Genomic DNA, 22,781 nt, shown 5'->3' with positions numbered 1-22,781 from the left:
GGGTGGTCGGCGGTGACCGCCTCCCGCCCCCGGCTGCGCCGCATTAATGGCGGCCGGCGGGCGCCCCCGCAGCATCGCTGCCATGCTGGCCGGCCGGGGCTGGGGCCGGGGCCGGAGCCAGCCGGGGCCGGGGGGCAGCGCCCCGAGGAGCGGCCTCGCCTTCTACGTGCTGTGGGCGCTGCGGGAGCCGCCACGGCGGCTGGAGAGGTGCGGGGCAGGTACCGCGGGGCAGGTACCGCGGGGCGGGTACTGCGGGGCGCCCTGCGGGCCGCACCTCCCGGCTCTGCAGCTGCCCGCGGCTCACGGGCTCCCTTCACCAGCTGCCCGTTATTTCCATTGCAGCCCTGCACCATTTCCTCTTTAAATGACACAAACCCTCTCCTTTCACCTTCCCCGGCATCAACACGTTTTCAAGCCTTTTCATAGATTTTTTTAGACTTTCCATTTTACCTCTTGATGGTTACCTCAGCGTTCTGTTGTTTCTCTTCCCTCGCAGCCAGTCCAGCAAGATGGGTTTCCAGGCCTGGCTGCCCCTGCCGTTGCCAAAGCAGCTGGTGGTGTTCGGGCTCGGAGACTGGAGCTGCTACTCTCCGGACACGAGCGTCGCGGTGGATGTGCTGGTGTCCCCAAGCGTGGCGCCGCAGCGGGTCGGCGTGCTGGAGCCCGCCCGCAGGTTGTGGCCAGAGCCGGCACTGCCAGGGAGTCAGGAGGGCGTCCTGGAAAAGCTTTCTGCTTCTGTGGTTCTGCCAGTGTCCCAAGGCTGCTCCAGCCTGCTGGTCCTCCACCATGGTGTTTCTCTCTAGTGATGCTTTCAGCTTCCTCTTGGCTTTCGGGGCTGAATCTTTTCAGGCTTTGGGGTGTGGGAGCAAGATATTTTCCCTGGCCAGTGTGTCACTTGTGGGCTGAAAAATCCATGGTTCCTGTGTAGGTCTCTGGTGTGGGAAGGTGACTGGAGAACGGATATTTTCATGGCCTCATTGAAAGAGATGGACAAAGGCAACTCTGTGAAGCTTGTCCTGACTGTCAATGGGCAGGTAAAAGAAGTGACATCCTCATCTTTTCTGCCCTGGGTCCCAAATGTTGTCACTTCTGAGCTACAGAACTTCCTCTCCCATCCTTTCCTCTTCCTTCTCTTTGCTACTCCAAGGCAGAGCTGCCAAATGCAGATCCGTTAATGCATGCCTGTGCCGAGCCTAAACCCTCTGTGGGGCTCCAGGCCTATTCCCTAAATAGCTGTGCCAAAACACCTCAAGTGTTGCATGAGATGGGCAGCAGAGAGCGGTTCACTTTCAGGTTCGCTCTCCTGGGTGTGCGATACTTACACAGTTGACTTACCTTGTGCTGAAGCCCTTGGCTTTAGCATTTACCAGTACCTGGCTTTGCTTTTCTTTGTTTACCTTGCTGGTGCTGGAGATGAAACCTGGGCTATTCCCTTGCTGGGAATCTGTCTCTTGCAAGACATCTTTTTGCTCACCCTGTGTGGTGGGAGGCCAGCACACTTGGCATGTCCTTTTATTCTCACTGTCACTTTTCCTGCCGCAGCTGCTCCGAGGTGTCTCCAGCAGTACGCCTGTCTACCCCTTCCTCGTCCTGGAGACCACCCAGTCACCAGTGCTCCCAGCAGATGATGCGTCCTTTGCCCAGGACCTGGAGAATCCTGCTATGGTACGTGTATCCTCCTGGAGCCTTTCTCTCATTATTTCACCCTCTCCTTAGTATCTTCTCCCTCCCTTGGAGCTGCTCAGTTGATGTCTAGCAGAAACACCTGCTGCTCTCTTAGTGGAGACCTGGCTAAGCATGTTCTGGAGCCAAAGATTCACTTGTGCTAAAGAACGCGGTACTCTCCATTAAAATGCCTTTGGAAGGGTTGAATTTAACAGCCCTTGGTGGGATGATCAATCAGCCTGCTTACTCCTAGCACAGCCAGCCTTTCTGCCTTCCCCATTGCCTTGTGATGGCTGTGCCTGTCGCAGCCAGCAGTCTGAAAGCGGACCACTGGGCATACAGCAGCAGGTAGCTGCATGGTTCAGCAGGTGTTTGGAGGCTGATACTGATGGCATGCTGGCCCTTAAGACTCCATGGGAAGACAAGCCTGAAAACCATCACCATGTGAAGCTAATATCTGGCCTAGTAAGAGACAACTCACAGTAGCTTTAGGTCTTTTTCTTCAGAGTTGATTTGTCTGGGACTCTTGTCACAGATTAAGAGCTCAGAGGTGACTGCTAGAGCATCCAGGCCTGGAAGGAAGGATGTCCGCCCACCACTGAGGACCCTGGCAGTATCCTGTGCCCTAAAGCCACCAGCTGGCAAGGTGGAAGCCAGTGAGGCCTGCAGGAAGAGTCCTGTCCACAGCAAGAAGCCCAGGAAAGTTTTATTTGAACCCACAGCATCTGAGAGAGATCTCAGTGAAGAAGGTAACTCTGGCAGCTTTCTGGTTTATGTTACGGGTCTTGTCTGAATGATCTGTCGATGCTGCTGGGCAACAACTTCCCAGTCTATTTCTCTGTATACCCCCAAGGCAAGATGGGTTTGTCTGTCTTGGCTTGCAAAATACTGAGAATGCTCCTTACTCCTGGATAAACTGCTTGATGAATTTTTGCCTGTTGGGAAAAGGCCAGAAGTAGAACATGGGATATTCTTAGTGCCGACACTGTACCATAATACGCCTATCTCTTCATATGAGTAAAAGTGTTTCATAAATTAAGGCAAGTATCATTAGCCTTGTTTTACAAAAAAGTAAATCGAGGTGCAAGGTTACCTACTGTAACATTCTGTAACCTCTCAACAACAAACAAACAGCATACCACTTGGTCCTTAAAAGACATCAGTTATTATTAAAGTACAGAGAATATGAAAAGGACTATATGTATATTTAGTATAATTGTACTGACTTTTCAGTAGTGACAGGGTAACTGTCACGGTGTTTAGAATCAAAACCCTTAGCTTCTGGAGTGTGAATTCCAAGTCAGCTCCAGGGTGTGACCACGTTTGTGCGTAAATGTTTGACAGTAACTCAGTGGTCCCCACGTGCCTTCCTGGGACTTGGCTTCCTTCTCACAAAGGCAAACGCAGGTCCATCACAAAGTTGCTTCCACTGTAGGCAGTGAGAAGGGCAGGAAATGAGTTTCCATCAGAGGGGTAAAATGCAAAGGTGACGGTATGATGGCAGTCAAAGGAAGTCTGCCCTGCTTTTACCTGTCTTCTGCATTTCTTCTGACGAAACTTTCTTCAGGATTCTTGGTCTTGCACCTTGTTTGTTGCAGTGAAGTAACTTTGTGTTGGGGGTTGGAGGAAGGAAGGCCAAAGGGCTCTTAAGCCATGGAGCTGAGCACTTTCTGTGGTATGTCTGCTGCTTTCTTCATGGGGCCATCTCTGTGTTTCTTCTGCAGATCTGACAGTGGAGGAGTTGCCAGGTGAGGATCTAGTTCCTAGACCCTGGTTTGTCTTTTCAGCCACTCAGTGATGCCATTCCCTTTAATGTCACAGGCCTCTCATGCTTCATCCTTTAACTCCATAGTGACCAAGAATAACAAGTAAGTTGTATGTAATACTGTTCCTTTCCATGCAACTGCCCTCAGTGTAGGCGCTTCCAGCACTGTCAGGCTCTCCAGGATGCTTCTGTAGCCCCTCTGAATCTCAGACACACCTCTGGGTGCATAGCTTTTTGAGGCAAAGAGTAAGATGGGGAGTAAGTAAATTATTAAAAAGTATTTTTTAGCTTGCTTAGCCAGCCGCAGGGGCCTGAGAGAGGAAAGGAGGAACAGAGCAGTATGAGGAATATCTCTGGAAGCAGCTCCCTGCTTCTGGTTGCTGTATCTTAGGCACTAACAAGCCTGGGTAGACCTCCCTCACAGGGAGTAACACGGGAATAGCCCAACTGGGATATCCATTCCCAGAAGGGCTAATCAATGAGAGGCATCCAAGCCTGTCTGAAGTGGCAGCCTGTATGCATCCTACAGCCAGCCAGGCTCTGCTGGCTCCCTCTGCTTGCGAAGTCTCTCCTAGTACAGCGATTATTCCCCAAAGCCAACAGAAAATCTTCCTTAGGGAGCTATGTCTCTTGCCACCCCAGAGGGAAGGGACCTGGGGCCTTTGCCTTCCCATTTCTCCCCTCTGCGCCTTCAGCTGCCTTGCTCTCCCCAGCAGGGAAGGGAGCTGGGGGTGTCTCATCAGACTCTTCTCACAGCCCTGTGCTCTCCCCTCCCCAGGCGGTCCCAGCCCACGGTGGTGCCATGCCATGTGCCTCAGTGACCAGGGGACAGCTGTTCTGATCGGTGGCGAAGGTGTCGACCAGCAGTCCTGCAAGGATGCGCTCTGGAAGCTGGAAATTGGTGGGGACTTCAGGGCTAACAGGCAATGGAGGCAGTGGGACTTGAGGACAACTTATGCAGATGGGAGGGGGTACTCAGGGGTTTGTACATATGGAGGGAACAGCAAAGGTGTCACATCTCCCAGCATGGGCACCAGGCTAAGCTGACACCAGAGGGTGCCATGAGAGGCTGTGGGGTAATACGTGAGCCCTCCAGGAGCAAAGGTAGACATTGTGGAAAGAGATGAATTTTAAGGAGTAAAAGCAACAGCGTGGTCTGCAGTCTGTGTGTGATGACTGGTGGAGAAGTGTGAGATACAGTTCCAGTGCCTTGCAGCTTTCTGTGCCTCACCGATTCTCTCTTCCACCTTACTGTTCCCCACCTAGTTAGTGTTCCCCTTCATTCGTTATACAGAAGCATTTCTGTCTGAGTCCCCTCTAGCCCTGAATCAAAGGTGAGGAGTAGATGAAGGGAGAAAGGTTTTGAATAAAGATTTTATGACATATTCTTTAAATCTGGAAGAAATAGAGAGCATCTTTGAACTCCTATTTGTCTGGTTTTGTCCCACAGACAGTGATTTCTGGCTTCCAGTGGGTTTCCAGCTACAAAATGCCATGCCATTGTGCTTGCATGGTCACACAGCTACCTATGACCCAGACACCAAGCGTATCTATGTCTTTGGGGGCATAAGGGAGGACAAAGACTACAGCAGGATCTATATTCTGGACACAGTCACCTGGAAGTGGCTCCTCGTGGCTGTAAGTACTGCACCTCTTCCAAGACAAATGCACAGGAGGGATGGCAGGTCCTGCCTGAACATGACAATCTATGTACCCATGTCCTTATTCCAGTAGTCTTGGCCTACTGTTGCTGCAGGTTGTCTGAGCTGCTTAGTTGGGATTAACAGATATGAGAAGGCTATGTTGAAAGGTCACAAGCTTGGCAGAAACCAGGGGCTGTGCCTGTAATGAAGGAAGCAAGATGAAAAAATGGTTGCTGCAGAGCACTGTGTCTGAGCAAGGTCATGGGTGGGAGGTACTGTACAAGCTGCAGAGGGAAATGGGCTCCCATTTCATATGGTGCTGTTGAGAGCTGCACTGGATGCTGAGACGAAGAGCTGGTCTTCTCAAACGGGAAACTGCTCTGAGCAAAGCAATCTCCGAGCTCTTCAGTTGCATGTCATGTCCTTGCAGAGTCCCTGTCAGCAAGGGACTGTCTGTGTCTTTCCTGGTTAAGGCACAGGATGGCTTTTACAGAATAAGCCTGGATGAGATCTTTCTGTTCCCTTGTCTTCTGCGGAAGCTGGGGTAGGAGGTTGACTGCCTTCTGTCATCAGAGCATTCTGGTGGTGCTGAGTACTCAGAGGATGTGCTGTCTGCCTGTGTGGCAAAGATCTGGCTGGGGAGCCAATAAAGTGAAAATTGACACTTGTTGAACTCACTGCATGATGTGGGCCCCTTTTCTTCGGTCACGCAGTGAACAACACACTTCTCATTACAAATGTATGTTGACTTTTTCTAGGCGAAAGGGAGGATGCCAGTGCTCGCCTACCACAGTGCAACTATCTACCGCAAGGAGCTCTTTGTTTTTGGAGGGACTTTCCCCAAAAAGGCATCACTGCCAGCTGGACTCTGCAGCAACGTCCTCTATGTCTTCAACCCAGAGCATGAAATTTGGTATCAGCCCATCTCAGAAGGGGAGAAGCCTCTGCCTAGGTTTGGGTGAGAGTGCCCTTATTCCAGCCCTCCAAAATAGAGCAGGAAACCTGTGTTTACTTTTCCTCCAACCCCAGTCTAAGTTCCTAAATGTTAGGCGATTGTTCTCCACTGTTTGCCCCTTAATATAGGGCTACGTTTTGAGCGATGTGACTCCAAGTACCTCCTGTCATGAATCCGGATGGGAGTCTGTCTTGGGCTGCAGTGGCTGGGAGTAGAGACAGGTGTAGATTGAAGTTACGGCAGCCCAATAGCAGAAGCCAAGGCTGAAATGTCAGGTTTGGGCACTTGCTGAAGACACTTTGTTCATTGCTTCTCCTCTGCCCAGGCATTCAGCTACTCTACTGAAGAACAAGCTGCTGATTTTTGGGGGTCGGAAGACTTCTTTCTACCTTAGTGACATGCATATCCTGGATCTGGGTAAGAAACTCTGTACCAGATGGCTGCCTTGGGAAGGTCCATTCTAAGGCAGGGACTGGGGAATGCAGCATGCCTGATGGGAAGGTAACAGTAATGTTATAAAAACTAGGCAGTGGAGATAGAAACTGAGGTAAAAAAAAATATGCTTCTGAGGCAAGAGGGGAGGGAATGGGCAAAAACAAGAGACTTTTTTTGGAAAAAGCTGGGTAATAGAGAAGTCAGGTTGCTGATGTGCCAGAGTGTGGAAGTTTTTTGTCTAGTTATGATGTTGAGCTTTTTGAACACTTCACCTGCCTTTCTCCTGGCTGTCAGGTTTCATGGAGTACACACCAGTCCCCCTCCTCGCAGGACAGCCTTCTGCACGTTGGTAAGATCCTCTTGCAGACCCAGGAGCTATCATCTTCCTTTGCACTTTCTTTTTGAAGCCAGGTTTAAACAGTGCTTGTGATCAGACCCAGTTGCCAATCTGTCCCACTAGTCAAAATACAGTGGTACTATCCTCTCTGGTGTGGGACCAGAAATTCCTGCGCTGTCTTAGTTGGTGTCTGTAGGCTGTGGGGGGTACAGACCCCTTAGTCTCCCTGGAAATCTGCCTTTCAAGCTAGGGGTAGTTTTCTGCCATGTGCTAGTGAACTGTATTGCCTGCTGTTTGGTCTTCACAGTACCTGGAACACAAGAGAGGAAGAAACTCTTGTACTGGGACTATACTGTTTCTAAAGGAACGCTGTTGCCCATTTAGAAGGACAACCTAAATCAGACCAAAGTCCAGCTAGCTGGTCTCACTCTATAGAGCAAAATGTAGCAGTTTTGATAGCTCCTTCTGAGATAGAGGTGCTTTTCAGGCTTGATTATGGCCTGACCTGCAAAGGCAAACAAACAGGTCTTTCCAAGTTGTTATTCAGCAAGTCAGAGCAGAAGAGAAGCAGAAGTTAACTTCTGTTCTGCAGCTTAAGCCCCCCAGCCTCCTGCTGAAGTCTGCCCATTGCTGACTGAGGCAACCCCAAGCAAGTTTGTTGTAGTCACCTTTCAGCTTTGCTTTGGTCGCAGTTTTCACGCAGCTCTGGCTGTGTCGGACCAGAAGGTTCTGATCAGTGGAGGCTGCAATGCCAAGGGAGCCCTGCAGGATGCCTTTGTCTTCCACCTAGGTGAGTGACTCTCCCCTCCCTGTCTCCATAGCTGAGGGTGACTACGGGGGTGCAGTGGTGTTTCTGAACACCTAGCCTGGTCCATTTGTGTTTTCATACCTCACACTAGGACTGGGCTTCTCCAGTATTGATAGCCCCTTTCTACTTCCAGATACTCTTTCATGGAGCACTGTGATCCACCATGACCTCTGCTCTGTGCCCCGAGCTGGCCACACGTTGCTTGACCTGACTCCTGCCCACCTGATGGATGTGGACAAGGAGAACAAAGAGGAGCATAACCTGCACATGGTGTTGGTCTTTGGGGGCTCCAACTGTGCCGGGACTTTGTACAACAGCACAGTCAAGATCCAGCTGGACCTAGGATGATGTACAATACTCAGAATGAGACTGGGACAGCAAGGGCTCTTCACCAGCCTGAATACAGACATGGATGGCAATAAACTGAGTCCAAGCAATGTGGCAGTCCAAGTATCTGTATGTAGCTGAATGCTACCTTGGCACAAGAGATCATGGGTTTGTAAAGCCTTTCTGAAGGCCGCAGGTATTGCCCTCTTAGGGTAGCTGATATACAGCATCAGACTGGCAGAAATTCACTCCCATATCCCTGGCTTGATACCTGAGCTGGGGTGCCGAAACATGCAGTGGCATCTGAGCTGTGCCTGCACAATTACAGGTTTATAGGTTTCCCTTTTTGCCCTGCAGGTTTTTGGGCTGGAATTCCTGGGGTGCTTTCAGCTCTGAAGGTGATTCAGATGTTGGTCTCATTTGGGATGAGTGGAATGGGTTTTAATTCTGCCACATTAAATGTCTTCATAGTAAAAGTTACAGGCATGATTCTGGTTTGAAGAAAGTATGGGGTGGGATTCTCTTGGGGAATAGTCTGCAGCTGAGGATGAGGAAAACACCTACAGCAGTGTCTGAGGATGGGGAAAGGAAGAGAAGGCAATCATTTTCAGCATATGAGAATGAGCTGCTTATATCTTGCTGACTACGGCACAATCACCTAGCTTTGCTCTGGATGGACCTTTATTAAAAATTTCACAAGATTGCTGCTGGACATAAGGAAGAGATACAAACCAGCTGTGCCAGGCAGTAAACTACTCTTCCCAGTGCAAGGGGCGGTAGGGTTGCTAACTGTTGGCTTTTGCAAGGCCTGCAGGACCCAACAAGGCTTAGGATTAAGCTGTCTTCTGTCAGAGGCTAGCTGTTATTGTTTATATCCATGGCACTGATGATTATGCCATAGCTCTGAGGCAGCTGCAAGGGCAAGCAGGCCTGATAGATTAGTAGCACACTGTGTACACTGGCTCCCTGGTGCTCTTTCTGTAGATGATAGGAAGAAGCAGCCCCTGTGGGGAGTCCAGAATTGGCTCAATGCCTCACTGTTGTGTGTGGCCACATTCCCCAACCAAAGCCATACAAAGGGGACTTCTGATAATTATGGATGTTTCTGCTTTAATCTGCTTCATGGAGATATATCAGATAGAAAAAACAAAAAGTAGTTGCAAGCTTTCCAGCACAGGCATAGCTCCTGTAAGTAATCCAGGCTGCTTCCAGGACCTCTGTTCTTCTTCCCACCCAGATGAAAGTGAGACAATAGTACTAGGGCTTCCTGCTGGCCCTGAAGTCCTACTCAAGCTGTAGCTGTTATCCTCTTTACCCGTTATCCTCCAGCTTACTTGATTTAATGAGTAGAAGGGCTTCAAGCTCGTAGCTCTGCAGGAGTATCTGGCTGCCGGGAGGGGTGGCTTACTTTGAATGCCTCTAACTCAAGGAGAGCTTTGTTTATTCTGGTTATTGTGGGATATGGACTCATATCCACTTTGTATCTGCAAAAAGAAAAGAATTTGTGAGTTGGACAGCTACTGCAGCAGTGAGCAGAAGGGCAAAGCAGTGTGCTGTGCCTGCCCAGTATAGGAGAATCTCACAGGCTAGAATACATTTGCATTAAGCTAGAAAAGGTTCATCCTTGTAGGTTTAAAAGCGAATGCTAGAGGAAAGGTTAGTTAGTTCTTCCATCTTCGCTATGCTTTTAAATAGTGTGCAGCACAGGGTAAGAAGGCACTATGCTTTTCCTGGGAATCATGCTGCCACTACTTGTATCTTTCAACAAATATAGTCAGATTCATCTTTTTCCCCTGTGTGAAATGTAAATATAGGCAAAACAGGGAGAGAGGACATAGACTGTGGGCAACCTTAGATTTTCTGAGGACACAGATCAGGTTTTCCCCCAGGACCCTCTGAGAAGACAGCACAGCTGCTTATTTCTAAGAGCTTCCAAAAGAGACTGTGTTTATGACATAGGAAAACTCATGCAGAGAGGAATCCGTAACTGGACAGGGCAGAAAGGAGCAATGCTTTCCTAACAGGCACAAGGAGCAGCAGAAGGTAAGCTCTGACAGTCCAGCACAAAGCGTGCCTCAAGCTTAGCCTTAATTACCTTTCAGCATTGGAAACTTGAGGCACCAAGCACAGGTCAGCCATGGAAACCTGCAAATGTAGTAGAGAAGAGGGGTTAGAGTAACTCGGAGCCTGTCCCATCACACTTCACCGTGGTGGCAGGCTTCAACAGCAGGATGGAAATTATTTTATCAGCCAGTACAGAGGAGTTGTCGTGACAGTCTTGTTTTTTAATCCAGTATTAATAATACAACAATAGCAACAACAAATACAACGAAGGAAAGGAACTTCATAGCAGTCACTAGCAGAAGCAGCCATCTGCCTTTAGGGAGCTTCACATTTACCAGCTGATCCTGACAACCTCAAGGACACTGCTTCTATGGCAACTGCCTCTGAGCAAACAACCCCGGCAAGCTGCAGGGGGAGGCGATAGAGGGCAGGGGGAGTTTGCACAGCTGGGAAAAGAGTAAATTTTGCTTGTTTGCATTGCAGCAGTATCAAGCAGTTCCTGCCAATGTCAACATCTGATATGTGATATGGCCTTTGCACACAGGCTCAGGGACTTGCAATCCAAAAAGAAGACTCAAGGACAATACAGCTAGCTGCCTATCTGCACAGAGGCAGCTGCCCCCCCCCGCCCCCAGGTCACAAGGCCCCAGGTGCCTTTCAAAGCTAAGATCTCATAACTAACCTTTGCCCACGAAGGGCTCCAGTTCCATAAGGGTCCTACTAGGCAATCCTCTACCTCATGGGAGATTGTGGGAGCTTTCCTTTTTTCTAAAGCTTTTGTAGGAAATATCCAATTGCCTGCCAAACAAGACTTCTAAATGGAAGAGGTCTGGGCAGCCTCTAGCTTGGTAAGGGTCAGAATCAGAATAGCTTGTATGTAAGCTGGCTGAAATCTGTCCATGTCAAAACTGGACAAACAGAGCAGAAAAATTAATACAACCTGGTTCAAGGTTCCATGGAGCAGAGCCAAGAACTGAACCTGTGTTTCTTGAGCCAGGCTTTGCCCCTATGACAGGATACTTTGAACTCCAAATCTCAAAGATGAAATACATATCATGTTTCCACAACGTCTAGTAGCAGCCAGATCCTAGACACAGCTGCAGCACCTGGCCATCAGCAGGTTAGAGGCAGGCACAAGTAAACATCTCTAACTACCTGCAGTCAGTAATGGCCTCAGTAGGATCCATACAGCTGTCTGTCTTATGGTGAAGGCACCACATGTACCTCTAGGCACATGTATCACTAGAGCGGGGTGATGCTGTGTCTCTACAACTAATTTTCTTTCCTATTTTATGGAATATACTGGGGTTTTCAGTTTTCCAGTAGTACATAACACTCTCTCAGATACTTACTTCGTCCTCCACACAGTAGCGCCCAGCAGTGTGCTGCAGAATCTGCTCCAGTGCTGTCAAGAAAGGTGGTATACTGGAGTGAGGCACTGGAAACTCATTTGAAAGGGACACTGAAGAACTTATAGACTGGGAATTATGAACAAGGGTGTTTTGACCCTGAGCTAAGCATGAAAAAGGAGGATTTTGGGACAGAACCTAGAAGAAACAGAAATCTTACAACAGTGTAGTTATTGTAGTCTTTAGCATCCTTAGCTTTTAGGGACCCAGGCTGATTTCAGCTGTTTCAGGCAATGTGATGGAAATACTAAGAGAACAACATAGAGATATATGAGTGAGGAGGGGAAAAATGCGAAGGTTCAGACAGCTTGTGTCTGTCCAGAAGCACAGATATGCCTGTCATTCCAGCTCATGGGGGAAAGGGTTCTGAGGAAATAAAAAGCACCCTATTTCTCCCAAGTAGATAAAAAAATAATGTGCTAGATTCTGTGGGAGTTTGCCATCAGATATCTTTTGTCTGATTACAAAAGCATACAAATATAGATTGATAGAGCTTTAAAGCAAAAGGCACTAGTTTGGGAGCAGCTGAGTGGAAAGGAGAAGTGCATCAGCCCTCGTGCTTTAGGGTGAATCAGCTGCTGTGGTGTACAGGATGGCCTCAGGCTTCCCCTCTTCCACGCACAGCAGCGGAGGCACCTTCTGGACAGCATCTTTCCTCCAAGACCCTGGAGAGCTGCCAGTCCGGGACAAGGGACTCTGGGCAGGAAAAGCCCTGTCTCTGCCAGCAGGGCAGGACCCCAGCACACCAGCCTAGGGAGATCTGTAGTTCTGCTTGAAGATGAAAGTAGGACTCCAGTGGCGCAACATTTTCAAAGTCAGTCAAAATGCCGATCATTTTGGATGTAGGACGTACCTTGAAAGCCAGATGCGATGCAGTTCTGAGCCCATTCCATTTTTTTCTCCCCGATTTGCTTCAGGACACTCAGGTTCTGCGAAGGCAAGCAATCTCCCGGTTAGATTGACCCCTGCTGGCTGGATCTTGCTCACTGCCTCATCCAGTGGAGCACAGGAGATGAGCTGCCAAGCCTGAACCCCTAGCTTGAGTTCAGCCTGCTGAGTCAGCCCCGACCTCACCTGCACCAAATCATGCACCCTGCTGTATCTCTCTCTTGGGACTGTCCTGTAGCAGCTGCCAGAGCATCCCTTTTGCCTCTGCCATTTGGGTTGCTCAGTTTTCTTCTTCCTAAAACATTCTAGACTTAGTGAAACCACATGGGTTCAGCTGTTTCTGGAAAGAACCCTGGGGTGCTACAGGATTTTCTTTGTATGAAATACTGTATTGTTGCCATTGGCAGATCAGGCAGAGGCTAAGCAGAGATTTTATTTGCTAACATGCAGTTTTAAGGTCTACCACACTACTGGCTGGCAACAATTTAGAGAGACTGAGCTTTTCAGAGATACAGACGCCCAGAAACCTGTCCTGGTTTTCTCATTATAACAAGGCAATACCTGGAGTGGCTGAATGCCAGAGACAATGTGATCAGCGATCATTCTGACTTGGGCTCTCTTCTTCGGATCTTGGGGCAGGAGCCTGGGGTTAGGACAGATGTCTTCTAGGTAATGAATTATAGCTAGCTGAAACGAACAAAGAGATAAAGGGAGGTTATTGGAGAGCCAAGGAAAAGCTCACATCCTGAACATCTAGGAAGGGGAGCTGATCTAAGAGATTACAACCACTTTTGAATGACGTTTGTTACCAATTAAAGCAACAGAATATCCCCTTTATGTCTGCTTGGGACTTTGTTGTCATTTAGCTCAGCTGTAATTTCACGCAAACCCTGGCACAGCCATCTAAGTCAGACTACACTGCTCAGTGAAAGGTGACGTTAGGACCAAAGCTGAGTTGAGATCAAATCCTTGACAGCATTTTTGTAGTAGAAGCTACGTGCTATTTCTGCCCCCAAGTGGGATTGTTTATCACTAATGCCATTTTTTTTTCCAAGGCACAGATGAGAGCTCTGGGGGAAAAGATGGGGCAAAGCCACCCCCTCCAGACTGGGCAGCAGGCTGGAGTGAATGGTTTAACAGGGTGTCTGGTAACTCACCGACTGAGAAAGGGTGATGCCATCAATTTTCAAGGCTGGGACTTGCTGCATTGGATTCACTGCCTTGAATTCAGCAGAAAACTGTGGAAACAAACCTGAGCTCACTCTACTGCAACAAGAAACTACTGCAGCCCCTTGCTATCATTCAGCATCTTTTGGACACAGACTCCCTGCCACACACATAGTCCCTGGTGCTAACTGAATGAGGTCAAGTCTATGTTTAAATTGCAGTGCAGCTTCTCTGAAGTCTGTGCACCGGATATGTTCAGTTATATCATGCTAAGCAGGAGCAAAAGATCTTCAGCCTTATGAAATTCAGTCATAGATGTTTAAGAGAGGAAAAAACCTTTATCTCCTGCAGTCACCTTCTCCCCGGCATGCTATTTTGCATGCCAGGGAATACTAGCTGAAAGCAACTATAAATTACAGAGAAGCGGTGAGAAATTCAGTCACTTTGCCCGTGAACTTCCTAGTGCTAATCCCAATTCTCCTGACCATCCCCAGGTTCAGAACACCTGGAGAGAGAAATGGTATCTGTATCCTTACCTGCTGTCCCCCATCCTTCAAGAGGTTCACAGGCACCAGGTCATAGGAAATCCCTTTCAGAGCCAGTGCTAGGGAGAGCAGAGTGTACAGCTTCAGACAGGCACAGTGAGACCAGTTCCATTGGCAATGGGCTTAGGCAAATATTACCATCTCCATCTGAAAAAAGACCTTATCCCTCATAAAAGGTGGCCTGAGTCCACCAAGAAGACAGTGCTCTGGCAAATGAAGGACCAAAGCACTAAAGATCAGTCCTGGCAAAAACACTGCATTTTTCAAAATAAGCTTTGCCACTCTTTGCAGCACAGCCTGTCCTGATTTGGTTTACCCTGTGCTCACCTGGATAACTTTGCTTAAGACTGTCTCAGTACAAGTAGGGACCATTCCCAGCCCTGCTTAGCTCTCAAGATTGGGCAAACCAGAGTCTGAGGCAGTATCCATGTAAAAATAGAGTGCATGGCCCCTCTAGATAATGTGGGAGAAACAGCCATCTGCATCATGTTAGCTTTACAAAAGGAGTAATTCCCTCTAGCTGCAGGCTGAGCGAAGCCCTCCAGCCTGTTCCTCTCCCTTCCCCCTGCTCCAGATAAATTGTGGTATTCCCTTCCCTCCCACTGGGAAATGCCTCGCTGTTCCAAGGTTCATGTTTGCTGATCTGTCTCTTAAAAAAAGTGACTGATTAATCAGGTTAGCGAAGGGGAGGATAATGCAATAACACCAAGACAACAGAAGAGATCAATACTGGATCTTACCGATTCTCACTCTCCAAGAGCAGGAACTTCGGAAATAGCTATAAAGTATAGGCTGAGAAGAGAGAGAGAAAGTGGTTATATGGTGGGAACACCAGAGCATTGTACAGAGAACAGTGCATGAACAGAAGGCATTTCAGGAACAGTAAGACAGGGAAGAGCAACATTTGGGACAGAGAAGGCTCCTTTCTGAAACTGACTGATCCTGTTTTGGGCGTACAAGTAGTATCACTGTCTTTCCTCCAGGCCCTCTGAATATTTAGTTGCACCCAATGTTTCCAGTGACCTTAAAATTATCTCCTGCAAAGCTTCTGTCTTTCTCCCTATCAGATGTTGCTAACTTCTATCCTATCTTAGATTTTTGAAACAAATTCCCTACTGATTGTGCCAAGTACCTGCACTGGGTATTTGCGTGGCATGAAATAGCTTTTCCAGACATGCAGGGCAGGGACAGCCCTCTTCCCAAACTAGAAAAGCTTCTGCTGTTTGAGATGAAGGCCAAGATGGCAGACAATTCATCTTTACCTGAACTCTAGCACTGAGGCAGCTTTCCCAGACACTTCCACCCTGTCCAAGCTCTCACCTTTTCAGATGCCATGGTCAATGTGCACAATCTACTCCAGGAAATGAAACCAACCTCTCTGCTTTCCCTTTTATCTCAGCTGGTATGGGGGAAGGCTTCTGTCCTAAAGCCAATGAGAAAAGGACTACGCTCCCAAATCTGTGCCCAGGACACAAAAAACAGCCAGTCAGATTCAATCCTAAGCGACTGAAGTCAGCTGCATCTGCATCTCTGTGTTGTGCTGCAGCCCCAGCCCTGGTATCAGAACCATTAACCAGCCTTGAGGTTGGAAGCACATTTAGGAACCATCCTTATTTCCCTAGCTTTTTTGTCCAGAAGTAAGATGTCTAGAGAGCCTGTCAGGCTCTCAGCAGTTGCCAATGCAGAAATACAGCCCTGGGGAACAAAATAAGGAAACCAAAGTCACATGTAGAATTTCTGTTTCACTAGGGAATGACTGCCAGCTCCCTGAAAAGGGGCTGCCTTTGTAGTGAGGTCCCTAAGGGTCCTCCTGCAGCCCTCCTCCCATCAGTACCAGCTGGTGCAGAGAGTTTTCTATGTTGCAGGCCTGGGAGAGGCAGCTGCTTTGTTCCCAGGCCAGCTTTGTGAGAAATAAACAGCTCAGGTTTTTTGTGTTACAGTCTTTTCTTTCCACACAGGAAACTGATATTCATGCATGTCTCTAAATAAACCTGTGATCATGTCTCTCCTTTTTTCCATAGATCCCATGGCATAACAGGGATCTCTCTGGGTCTCCACCCTTCCCAAATGCATAGAAATTATACCAGAGACTGACAGCAAGGCAGAAGAACGCAGGGATTTGCTTACTGACACACAGTCTGTCAACGGAAAACCAGAAAGACCCCCAGGATCTCTCTGCTCCAGTACTCTTTGTAAACTTGATGCTTCTCTTACAGTTTAGATTGGTTCAAATAATTTTAAATGAGGTATGCATTTGATTAAATTACTCTAGTCAAAGTTTACTGGAGAAATGGTTTATAAGCGAGCAGGGAAGTGATGGCAGTATTGGCAACACTTTTGCAGACAAAGTATTTACTCATTTTTCTTAAATTCTCTGCTTCTGGAATCAGGGCATCAGAAATCCCAGCTATACTTTTTTTCCAGATGTCTAGCCTGCTGGTTGCAGAGAAAGAAACAGAAGCTCTGACTTCTAAAGGGAAACATGCAGCATTTATGACATACTGATTTAAGCTGCTTTTCCTGGGGACCTTGCTGGTGATTTTTTGGCTCAGAAATTCATGTCCTTCACAACATCTATTTTGGGCTCTGGCCTCTCAGCTGGCAGAGACACTCCTGATTCTCTGTCCTGGTTTCAGCTGGGATAGAGTTAATTTTCTTCCTAGTAGCTGGCACAGTGCTGAGTTTTAGATTTAGTATCAGAATAATGTTGGTAACACACTGGTGTTTTAGTTTTTGCTAAGCAGTGCTTACTTTAAATCAAGGGCTTTTCAGTTCCCCACACTCTGCCAGTGAGCAGGTGCACAAGAAGCAGGGAGGGAGCACGGCCAGGACAGGTGACCCCAACTGGCCAAAGGGATGTTCCATACCATAAAGCATCATGCTCGGTATAGAAACTGGGGGAAGTTGGCTGGGGGCTTCTGATTGCTGCTCGGGGACTGGCTGGGCATCTATCAGTGGGGGGTGAGCAACTGTATTGTGCATCACTTGTTTCTCTTGGGGTTTATTCCTCTCTCTCTTTTTGTTATCTCCCCTTTCATTACAATTACAATTATTATTATTATTTACTTTATTTAAATTATTAAATTGTTCTTATCTCAACCCACGGGTTCTGCCTTTTTCCAGTTCTCCTCCCTATCCCACTGTGGGCAGGGGCAGGGTGAGGGCGGAGTGAGCAGATACATGGTACTTAGTTGCTGGCTGGGACCAAACCATGATATCCTCTCTGCAGTTCTTTGCTGGTTTTGCTGCCTGTGCTATCATTTTTAATAAATTGTGCAAAGCTAATTGCTTCACTCTGTAATTTCAAGGGCCCAAGGGGATTTCACCAAAAAGAACATGGAAACAACCCATCCCTTAGCTGGGAACTATGTCTCCAGAGGCTGGGGCCTGGAATGATCTCTTAAGTTCATGCTGTTTTGCTCCCAGTGGCAAGGCAGATCACAGGCAAAACAATCAGCTACGTAAAGACCAGACACAGGAGAAGGATTTTGTCCTCAGTGTACAGGTCCCAGAGTGACATGGTATCTAGGAGGAAGAGCTGAGTGCGGGCCAGGGAAGTAGTGGGGAAGAACTGCCTCCATTTACAAGCCCATGGGGTACAATCCCCATAAGCTGCAGGTTAGATCGGTTGGGGCTGGTAGGATAGCTGGGGGAAAAACATTTGCTTGATGTCCACTGAGATTTCTGGTTTAGTTCGGTTCCGTTTTCATTTCCAGCATCAGTGGTGCTGTGAGGAAAGTTTGGGCTTAAATCCCAACCCAGAGTAAAACTCTGGGAAATGCCTTTCACTGTTGAAGAAGATGGAAGAGACACCCCAAGCTTTGTGTGTTGAGCTCCTGGGTTTCCCAGCCTGTGTCTGCTTCAGTATGGATACCACCTCTTTCCAGGCTTGTATTTGGGATGCACTTGGAAAGGCAAAGCCTTTCACCTGCTCCTTGAGACCCATTGCCCCAAGCAGCCTGCACCGATGCACTGTCACAGGGCAGCCACTCACATGGGACACAAGAGAGAAAACAGCCCCTTGGAGGCTTGTGCAGGGGAAACCTTGGTGTCTGCAAGGCATCACTTGTATTCTGCTGGGTTAAAATGTAATGGAATAAGTAGAAGGAACAGCTTTGCTCCTGAACTCTCAGTATCTCTGCAGCTGGTGTTGGTGTAAACCGCTCACACGAATGAACTATCTTAGGTAAACACCACCGCTGCTTCCAAAGGGATGAGTTTTATTTAGCATGGGGGTAAATTCCTTGCGCTGCGCTGCCACAGAGACGTGGGTGCAGGCTGGGGCTGTGGAAACCTAGGCAAGGGACGCTGTGCGCGGGGTGCGGCCCCTCGGTAACGCCGGCCCGGCCAGGTCGCGGCCCCAGGAGCTGGCTTAGGCCGCGCTCCCGTCAGCTGCCGCGGCCGGACCGAGCGGGGCCCCCAGCCCAGGCCCACCGTCCCTCGGGCCGCCATCGCCCCCCAACTCCCCTCCCGCCACCCGGGCGGGCCGCTCCGCAGCGCTGCGGAGCCAGCACCGCGTACCTTGGCGGCGGCAGAGCTCATCCCGCGCCGGGGGCCGGGGCGCCGCCCCCTCCTCGCCTCAGGGCCGGGCGGCCGTGGCAGGCCCGCAGCTCCCGGCGACCCCCGCGCCCGCCGCCTCAGACTCCGTCTCCCAGGATGCGCCGCGCCCGGCCCGGTGCTGCGCGCGGCGGAGCCCCGCGGATGCCGGCGGCGGGGGGCGGCCAGGCCGGGGCGGGCCCGCACGGCGGACCGCTGCGGCACCGGGAGTCCCGTCGGCTGCCGGCGGCGGCGCCGCGCCCCGCCACCCCTCCCGCTGCGGCTCGCTCGGCCGCGCTGGCTCTCGTCACCCTCCTCAGCTTCGCTTCCCGCTTCTACCGCCTGCCGGAGCCGCCGCACGTCTGGTACGGGCCGGGGCCTGGGCCCCTCCGGCGGGCTGGGCCCGAACCCCTGGCTTGGGGTGGGTGGGGGGCGCGTCCCCGCGGCCGGGGGGGGCCTTCCTCATTCCCCCACCCCGCTGCCAGGCGCCCGGCCGGGAGGGCACCCGCGTTTATTGCGGGCGGGGGGCGCGACGGGCCCCCGGGAGCCAGGGCCGCAGGGCAGCCCCGGCCCCGCCGCCAGCCCCGGCCCCGCCGCCAGCCCCGGCCCCGCCGCCAGCCCCGGCCCCGCCGCCAGCCCCGGCCCCGCCGCCAGCCCCGGCCCCGCCGCCAGCCCCGGCCCCGCCGCCAGCCCCGGCCCCGCCGCCAGCCCCGGCCCCGCCGCCAGCCCCGGCCCCGCCGCCAGCCCCGGCCCCGCTCTCCCCGCGTCTCTCGGGACACCGTGCGGAGAGGGGAGCAGGCCTCAGGGGGGCCGCCTGGGAGATCGGTGGGTTGCAGGCTGACACTTTAACGTCTTTTAACTCAATCTGGCGTCACAGGGGCAGGCTGGAGGTTTTGGGTGCTAAACTCTATAAAAAGGGCGCTGCCTAGAATTGCTGAAGTACCCGCTGCAATTTCCCAGTGAATGTAACACATTGTCTCGTGCCAAATGTATGGCACAAACCCCCTATACGATGAAAAACATGAGTAAAAAGACCTTCCTGGAGTTTTTTTACTGTCTTCAGCATTATAGCAGGTTGGTGGTTGGTTATTTTTTCTTTTTTCCAGTTGGGATGAAACTCATTTTGGGAAGATGGGCAGTTACTACATTAATCGGACCTTCTTCTTTGATGTCCACCCCCCTCTGGGGAAGGTAAACTGCTTTTCTGTTACGTGTTTTAGAAGCCAAAGAAGTGGGCCAACAAAACTTTTCCCCTTCCTTCTGGCAGATGGATGTGATGAACACCAGTACCTTTTCTAACTGTTGGTGTTACGGTAGTTTACATTAAGTATCCAGAGCCTCAGCTTGCATCTTTTCTTTATGAAAATACTTTGAATGTAGGAAAATGAAACAGTGTCGCATGGTGGGTATTTGAAGGGCTTGAATTGAACAATGAAGTGGCTCTTTTGTGGTTTGAAGGGGATATGTAACAGAAGGCTACAGTTAAAAGGAACCAAGCAGCTCCTGGTAGCTTGTGTGCAAATGAGATGCCTACCACAAAGGACCCTGTAAGCCTTGACTTACTAGTCTGTAATCAAAGAACTTGTTCAAACAACAGTGTGCAGTGTGGATGAAGATACACTCTTCCTGCCTTGGAAAGGTTGTTTTCCTTTCAGGCTGAGCCTCCTTAAATGATAGGAATAGGGAGCTATGGGAGAATCTATAGAGACGGAATTCTCTAGGCTAAATCCCACACCTGGTATTTCTCTTGAGCTTGCAGTCATCCTTACAGCTGGCGGCCAAAGTCCCTTCTGATCCCTTCTGATTTTGCCTTTAGACGAAGGGCAGTATGTATGCATATCAATTACATACATAAGCTCTTGTTTGGGTGATGTGTCTGGATTAAGTGGTTATCCTCTGGATCAGACTTGGCTTCTGTAAAAACCTCACCTGCTGTTGGCTTGGATGCTCCTTCCTCCAATGCAATTTCCCTCATTTTGTCACCTTTTCAGATGCTGATTGGACTTGCTGGCTACCTTAGTGGATATGATGGCACATTTCCTTTCCAAAAGCCAGGAGACAGATATGAGCAGCACAACTACGTGGGAATGAGAGGGGTAAGGTTCTACAGGCTAGTATCAAGCTGGTTGGCTCTCTTGTGCTTTTCAGTACAGAGTGTTATGTCATAAGAACATTTTTTTTGGATCAGATGTCTGTTTAGCCTTGTGCCTTGTCTTTAAGCACCTTAGAAAAGTATTAGTGGTTGTATTGTGAATAAGTCTTTAATATCTGGCTGTGAGAGGCCAGGTAAGAAAGTGAAGTGATTTTTGAGGGCAACCTTTGCTGCTAATTAGTGGGACTGCATTTCTGAGTGGGACAGATACCTTGCCTGTTCTGCAAAGGGAATGTTGCTGAACCTGGGCTTCTGCTTGCTCCGTTCATTGTTCCTGGCTGCTCTACTGGGGAGCCAAGGATGTCAAAAAGCCAGGATTATCCACTGCCACCTGCAGTTTGCCGCCACCACCAGTGACACTGAGCTGAGTAAGCTGATGGAGGTGGGGGGAATTACTGTTCAGAGTGGTATTCTGTCTGAAACCCTGGCTGTACTGCTGTTTAGGAAGACCAAGAGCCATAACACTGACTGCAGATTAACACGAGCTAAAAGAAGAAACAGTGGCCAAGTGCTAGGGCCTAGAAAGAAGAATACAAAATGGGAAGGCATATTTTCTTGGTTTAGTTTCCAGGTCTCCAGTAATTCATGGTTCTAGATTTCTCTGAGTCACAGGAGGGAGAAGTATTAAAACCAGAAATTGAAGAGAACACATTCTACTGTGATGCTGCTTGCTTCTCTTTTGATTTCTGTTCTTTCTTCTGCAACTATCCTCAGCCTTGTTTCTGTAGGGGAGGTGATACTGGTCTGCTAAAGATGTAAGGTACAGGTGTGTTCTGTTCTTAGATTTCGTATTCTAATATCTTGTTAAAATAAATTGAGTATGGTGGATGTGTAGTGCACCTACTTGACATATCTTTTAATGAATATCTGATGTAGTCTAGCAAAAGAATGACTGACTGTTGTAACTGATGCCTCTACAGAACAGAGCAAGCAGCTGTCCTCTGAACAGTGTCTTTGTTCATTTGGCTTTTATCTGATGTTCTTAGTGAGTCAGTTCAGCTACTGCAACACCTCCTGTTGTTGGTAGGTGTGGAAGATGAAGGAAGGGAAAGGGTGTGAGTGTATATTCACCTTGGGGCAGGATTGTAACTTCTCCCATGATCATTATCTTCTGCAGTTCTGTGCGTTCCTTGGTTCCTGCCTGGTTCCCTTCGCCTACCTCACAGTGCTGGAACTGTCAAAGTCACTGCCAGCAGCATTACTCACAGCTTTCATCCTTATTTTTGGTAGGTGTTCCTGCTACAGCAAAATTGAGCAGGTTAATTGTTCAGAGAATTTTATTTCTGGATTATTGTGTGTTACCTAGCCAGGGGATCTTGGAGTTAATGAGAGAGGTTCCCAGAGGCAGAGTAATTCTGCTTTATCTATATATGAGTCTTTTTAATTGGTGGTCCCCTCGAGAATTTTACAGCCTTGTTTAGTTCATAGGTAGTTCTGTTATCTGCACGACCACAGCATTGGACTACATTTTACCTCAATTTTAAGAATTTTTAGAAGGTGGATGGTCAGGAATGACTTTGTGCACTAATGAAGTATTGATGTCTCCCATATGAATTATAGAGGTATCTAACAGCCTACTGCATTACTGTGGAAGAGTTCTCAGTAAGAAATGAGTAAAGTTCCTTGTTGAATTGAGCCCAGTAGAGAAATTAACATTGCAAATGGAGTTAACCCAACTGGAGTTTTGTGAGGACACACAGATACTGAGGCACAGAGATTTAAAATACCCATCATATTAATTTTTCATAGGTAATATCTGAAATATCTTTGCAGATACAGGATGTATTACTTTGTCCCAATATATTCTACTGGATCCCATTCTCATGTTCTTCCTCATGGGAGCTGTTCTGAGTATGGTGAAATGCAACGGCTGTGCGAATAGGTAAGATAACTATGGTAATTTTTTTAAATTTTAAGTACTCAACTTTCAGAGTACTAAAACATGTCTGCCATTTGGTGAATGGCTGAGATGAGATTGTTTCAGGAAATTTGGAGGTGAAAATGGCTCATCGTAGGGGAGAGAAGTTTTTAGTTATCTGGGTTTGTGAAGTTAGGAAGAGGTGGTGTGGCTGGGGTAAACAGAGA

At 49.0% G+C, this 22,781-nt stretch overlaps 3 protein-coding genes and 2 long non-coding RNA genes across 15 annotated transcripts in view; 3 read left to right on the top strand and 2 right to left on the bottom strand.

Annotated features, from left to right (window-relative positions):
- The first annotated feature begins 31 nt into the window (after positions 1–31).
- Positions 32–6,849, top strand: LOC119150965. Its single transcript, XM_037394194.1, has 11 exons — positions 32–207; positions 497–673; positions 929–1,034; positions 1,543–1,665; positions 2,201–2,414; positions 3,390–3,413; positions 4,209–4,331; positions 4,881–5,068; positions 5,832–6,031; positions 6,354–6,445; positions 6,758–6,849. Exons 1-11 carry the CDS (start codon positions 47–49, stop codon positions 6,814–6,816), a joined length of 1,467 nt encoding a protein of 488 aa, XP_037250091.1. The 5' UTR covers positions 32–46; the 3' UTR covers positions 6,817–6,849.
- Positions 2,678–4,215, bottom strand: LOC119150971. The gene is made up of 2 exons (XR_005105252.1): positions 3,196–4,215; positions 2,678–3,094 (listed from the first exon to the last, which is right to left on the bottom strand). It is a non-coding gene; the product is annotated as an uncharacterized LOC119150971 (long non-coding RNA).
- On the bottom strand, positions 6,607–18,631 carry GSTZ1 (glutathione S-transferase zeta 1). Of its 3 annotated transcripts, XM_037394197.1 has the most exons (10): positions 18,530–18,631; positions 14,749–14,800; positions 14,000–14,067; positions 13,454–13,534; positions 12,858–12,983; positions 12,262–12,337; positions 11,352–11,404; positions 10,031–10,080; positions 9,270–9,419; positions 6,607–7,110 (listed from the first exon to the last, which is right to left on the bottom strand). In XM_037394197.1, exons 1-9 carry the CDS (start codon positions 18,548–18,550, stop codon positions 9,293–9,295), a joined length of 654 nt encoding a protein of 217 aa, XP_037250094.1. In that variant the 5' UTR covers positions 18,551–18,631; the 3' UTR covers positions 6,607–7,110; positions 9,270–9,292. The 3 variants fall into 3 exon arrangements, with proteins under 3 accessions (XP_037250094.1, XP_037250093.1, XP_037250095.1); XM_037394196.1 differs by lacking the exon at positions 6,607–7,110 and having other exon boundaries at positions 9,025–9,419; positions 18,530–18,630; XM_037394198.1 differs by lacking the exons at positions 6,607–7,110; positions 18,530–18,631 and adding an exon at positions 15,329–15,427 and having other exon boundaries at positions 9,025–9,419.
- LOC119150970 lies at positions 7,312–8,045 on the top strand. The gene is made up of 2 exons (XR_005105251.1): positions 7,312–7,590; positions 7,742–8,045. It is a non-coding gene; the product is annotated as an uncharacterized LOC119150970 (long non-coding RNA).
- Positions 18,632–18,634: 3 nt separating the features above from the next.
- The window catches only part of POMT2 (protein O-mannosyltransferase 2), a 38,876-nt gene continuing 34,729 nt past the window's right edge, over positions 18,635–22,781 (top strand). For all 9 annotated transcript variants that reach the window (XR_005105245.1, XR_005105244.1, XR_005105243.1 and 6 more), the window contains exons 1-5: positions 18,635–18,909; positions 19,651–19,735; positions 20,536–20,640; positions 21,814–21,922; positions 22,470–22,578. Coding sequence is in view for 1 of the 9 variants with exons in the window: in XM_037394193.1 (XP_037250090.1) it covers positions 18,665–18,909; positions 19,651–19,735; positions 20,536–20,640; positions 21,814–21,922; positions 22,470–22,578 (653 nt within the window). In the remaining 8 variants the exon portion in view is untranslated. The remainder of the gene's footprint in view (positions 18,910–19,650; positions 19,736–20,535; positions 20,641–21,813; positions 21,923–22,469; positions 22,579–22,781) is intronic.

Source organism: Falco rusticolus, chromosome 7, assembly GCF_015220075.1.
Source record: "Falco rusticolus isolate bFalRus1 chromosome 7, bFalRus1.pri, whole genome shotgun sequence".
Lineage (NCBI taxonomy): Eukaryota > Metazoa > Chordata > Aves > Falconiformes > Falconidae > Falco > Falco rusticolus.
The sequence above is the reverse complement of the archived record's forward strand: the minus strand, read 5'-3'. Positions and strand labels throughout refer to the sequence as shown.

What these genes read in the sequence shown, in the direction of transcription:
- LOC119150965 (XM_037394194.1), top strand. Translation starts at nt 47, where the DNA reads ATGGCGGCCGGCGGGCGCCCCCGCAGCATCGCTGCCATGCTGGCCGGC. An exon ending in GAGAGATCTCAGTGAAGAAG is followed by an intron (nt 2,415 to 3,389) that starts GTAACTCTGGCA and finishes TTTCTTCTGCAG; the next exon opens with ATCTGACAGTGGAGGAGTTG. An exon ending in GACAGTGGAGGAGTTGCCAG is followed by an intron (nt 3,414 to 4,208) that starts GTGAGGATCTAG and finishes TCCCCTCCCCAG; the next exon opens with GCGGTCCCAGCCCACGGTGG.
- GSTZ1 (XM_037394197.1), bottom strand. Translation starts at nt 18,550, where the DNA reads ATGAGCTCTGCCGCCGCCAAG. An exon ending in TGAGCTCTGCCGCCGCCAAG is followed by an intron (nt 14,801 to 18,529) that starts GTACGCGGTGCT and finishes CTCTCTTCTCAG; the next exon opens with CCTATACTTTATAGCTATTT. An exon ending in CTCTTGGAGAGTGAGAATCG is followed by an intron (nt 14,068 to 14,748) that starts GTAAGATCCAGT and finishes TGCTCTCCCTAG; the next exon opens with CACTGGCTCTGAAAGGGATT.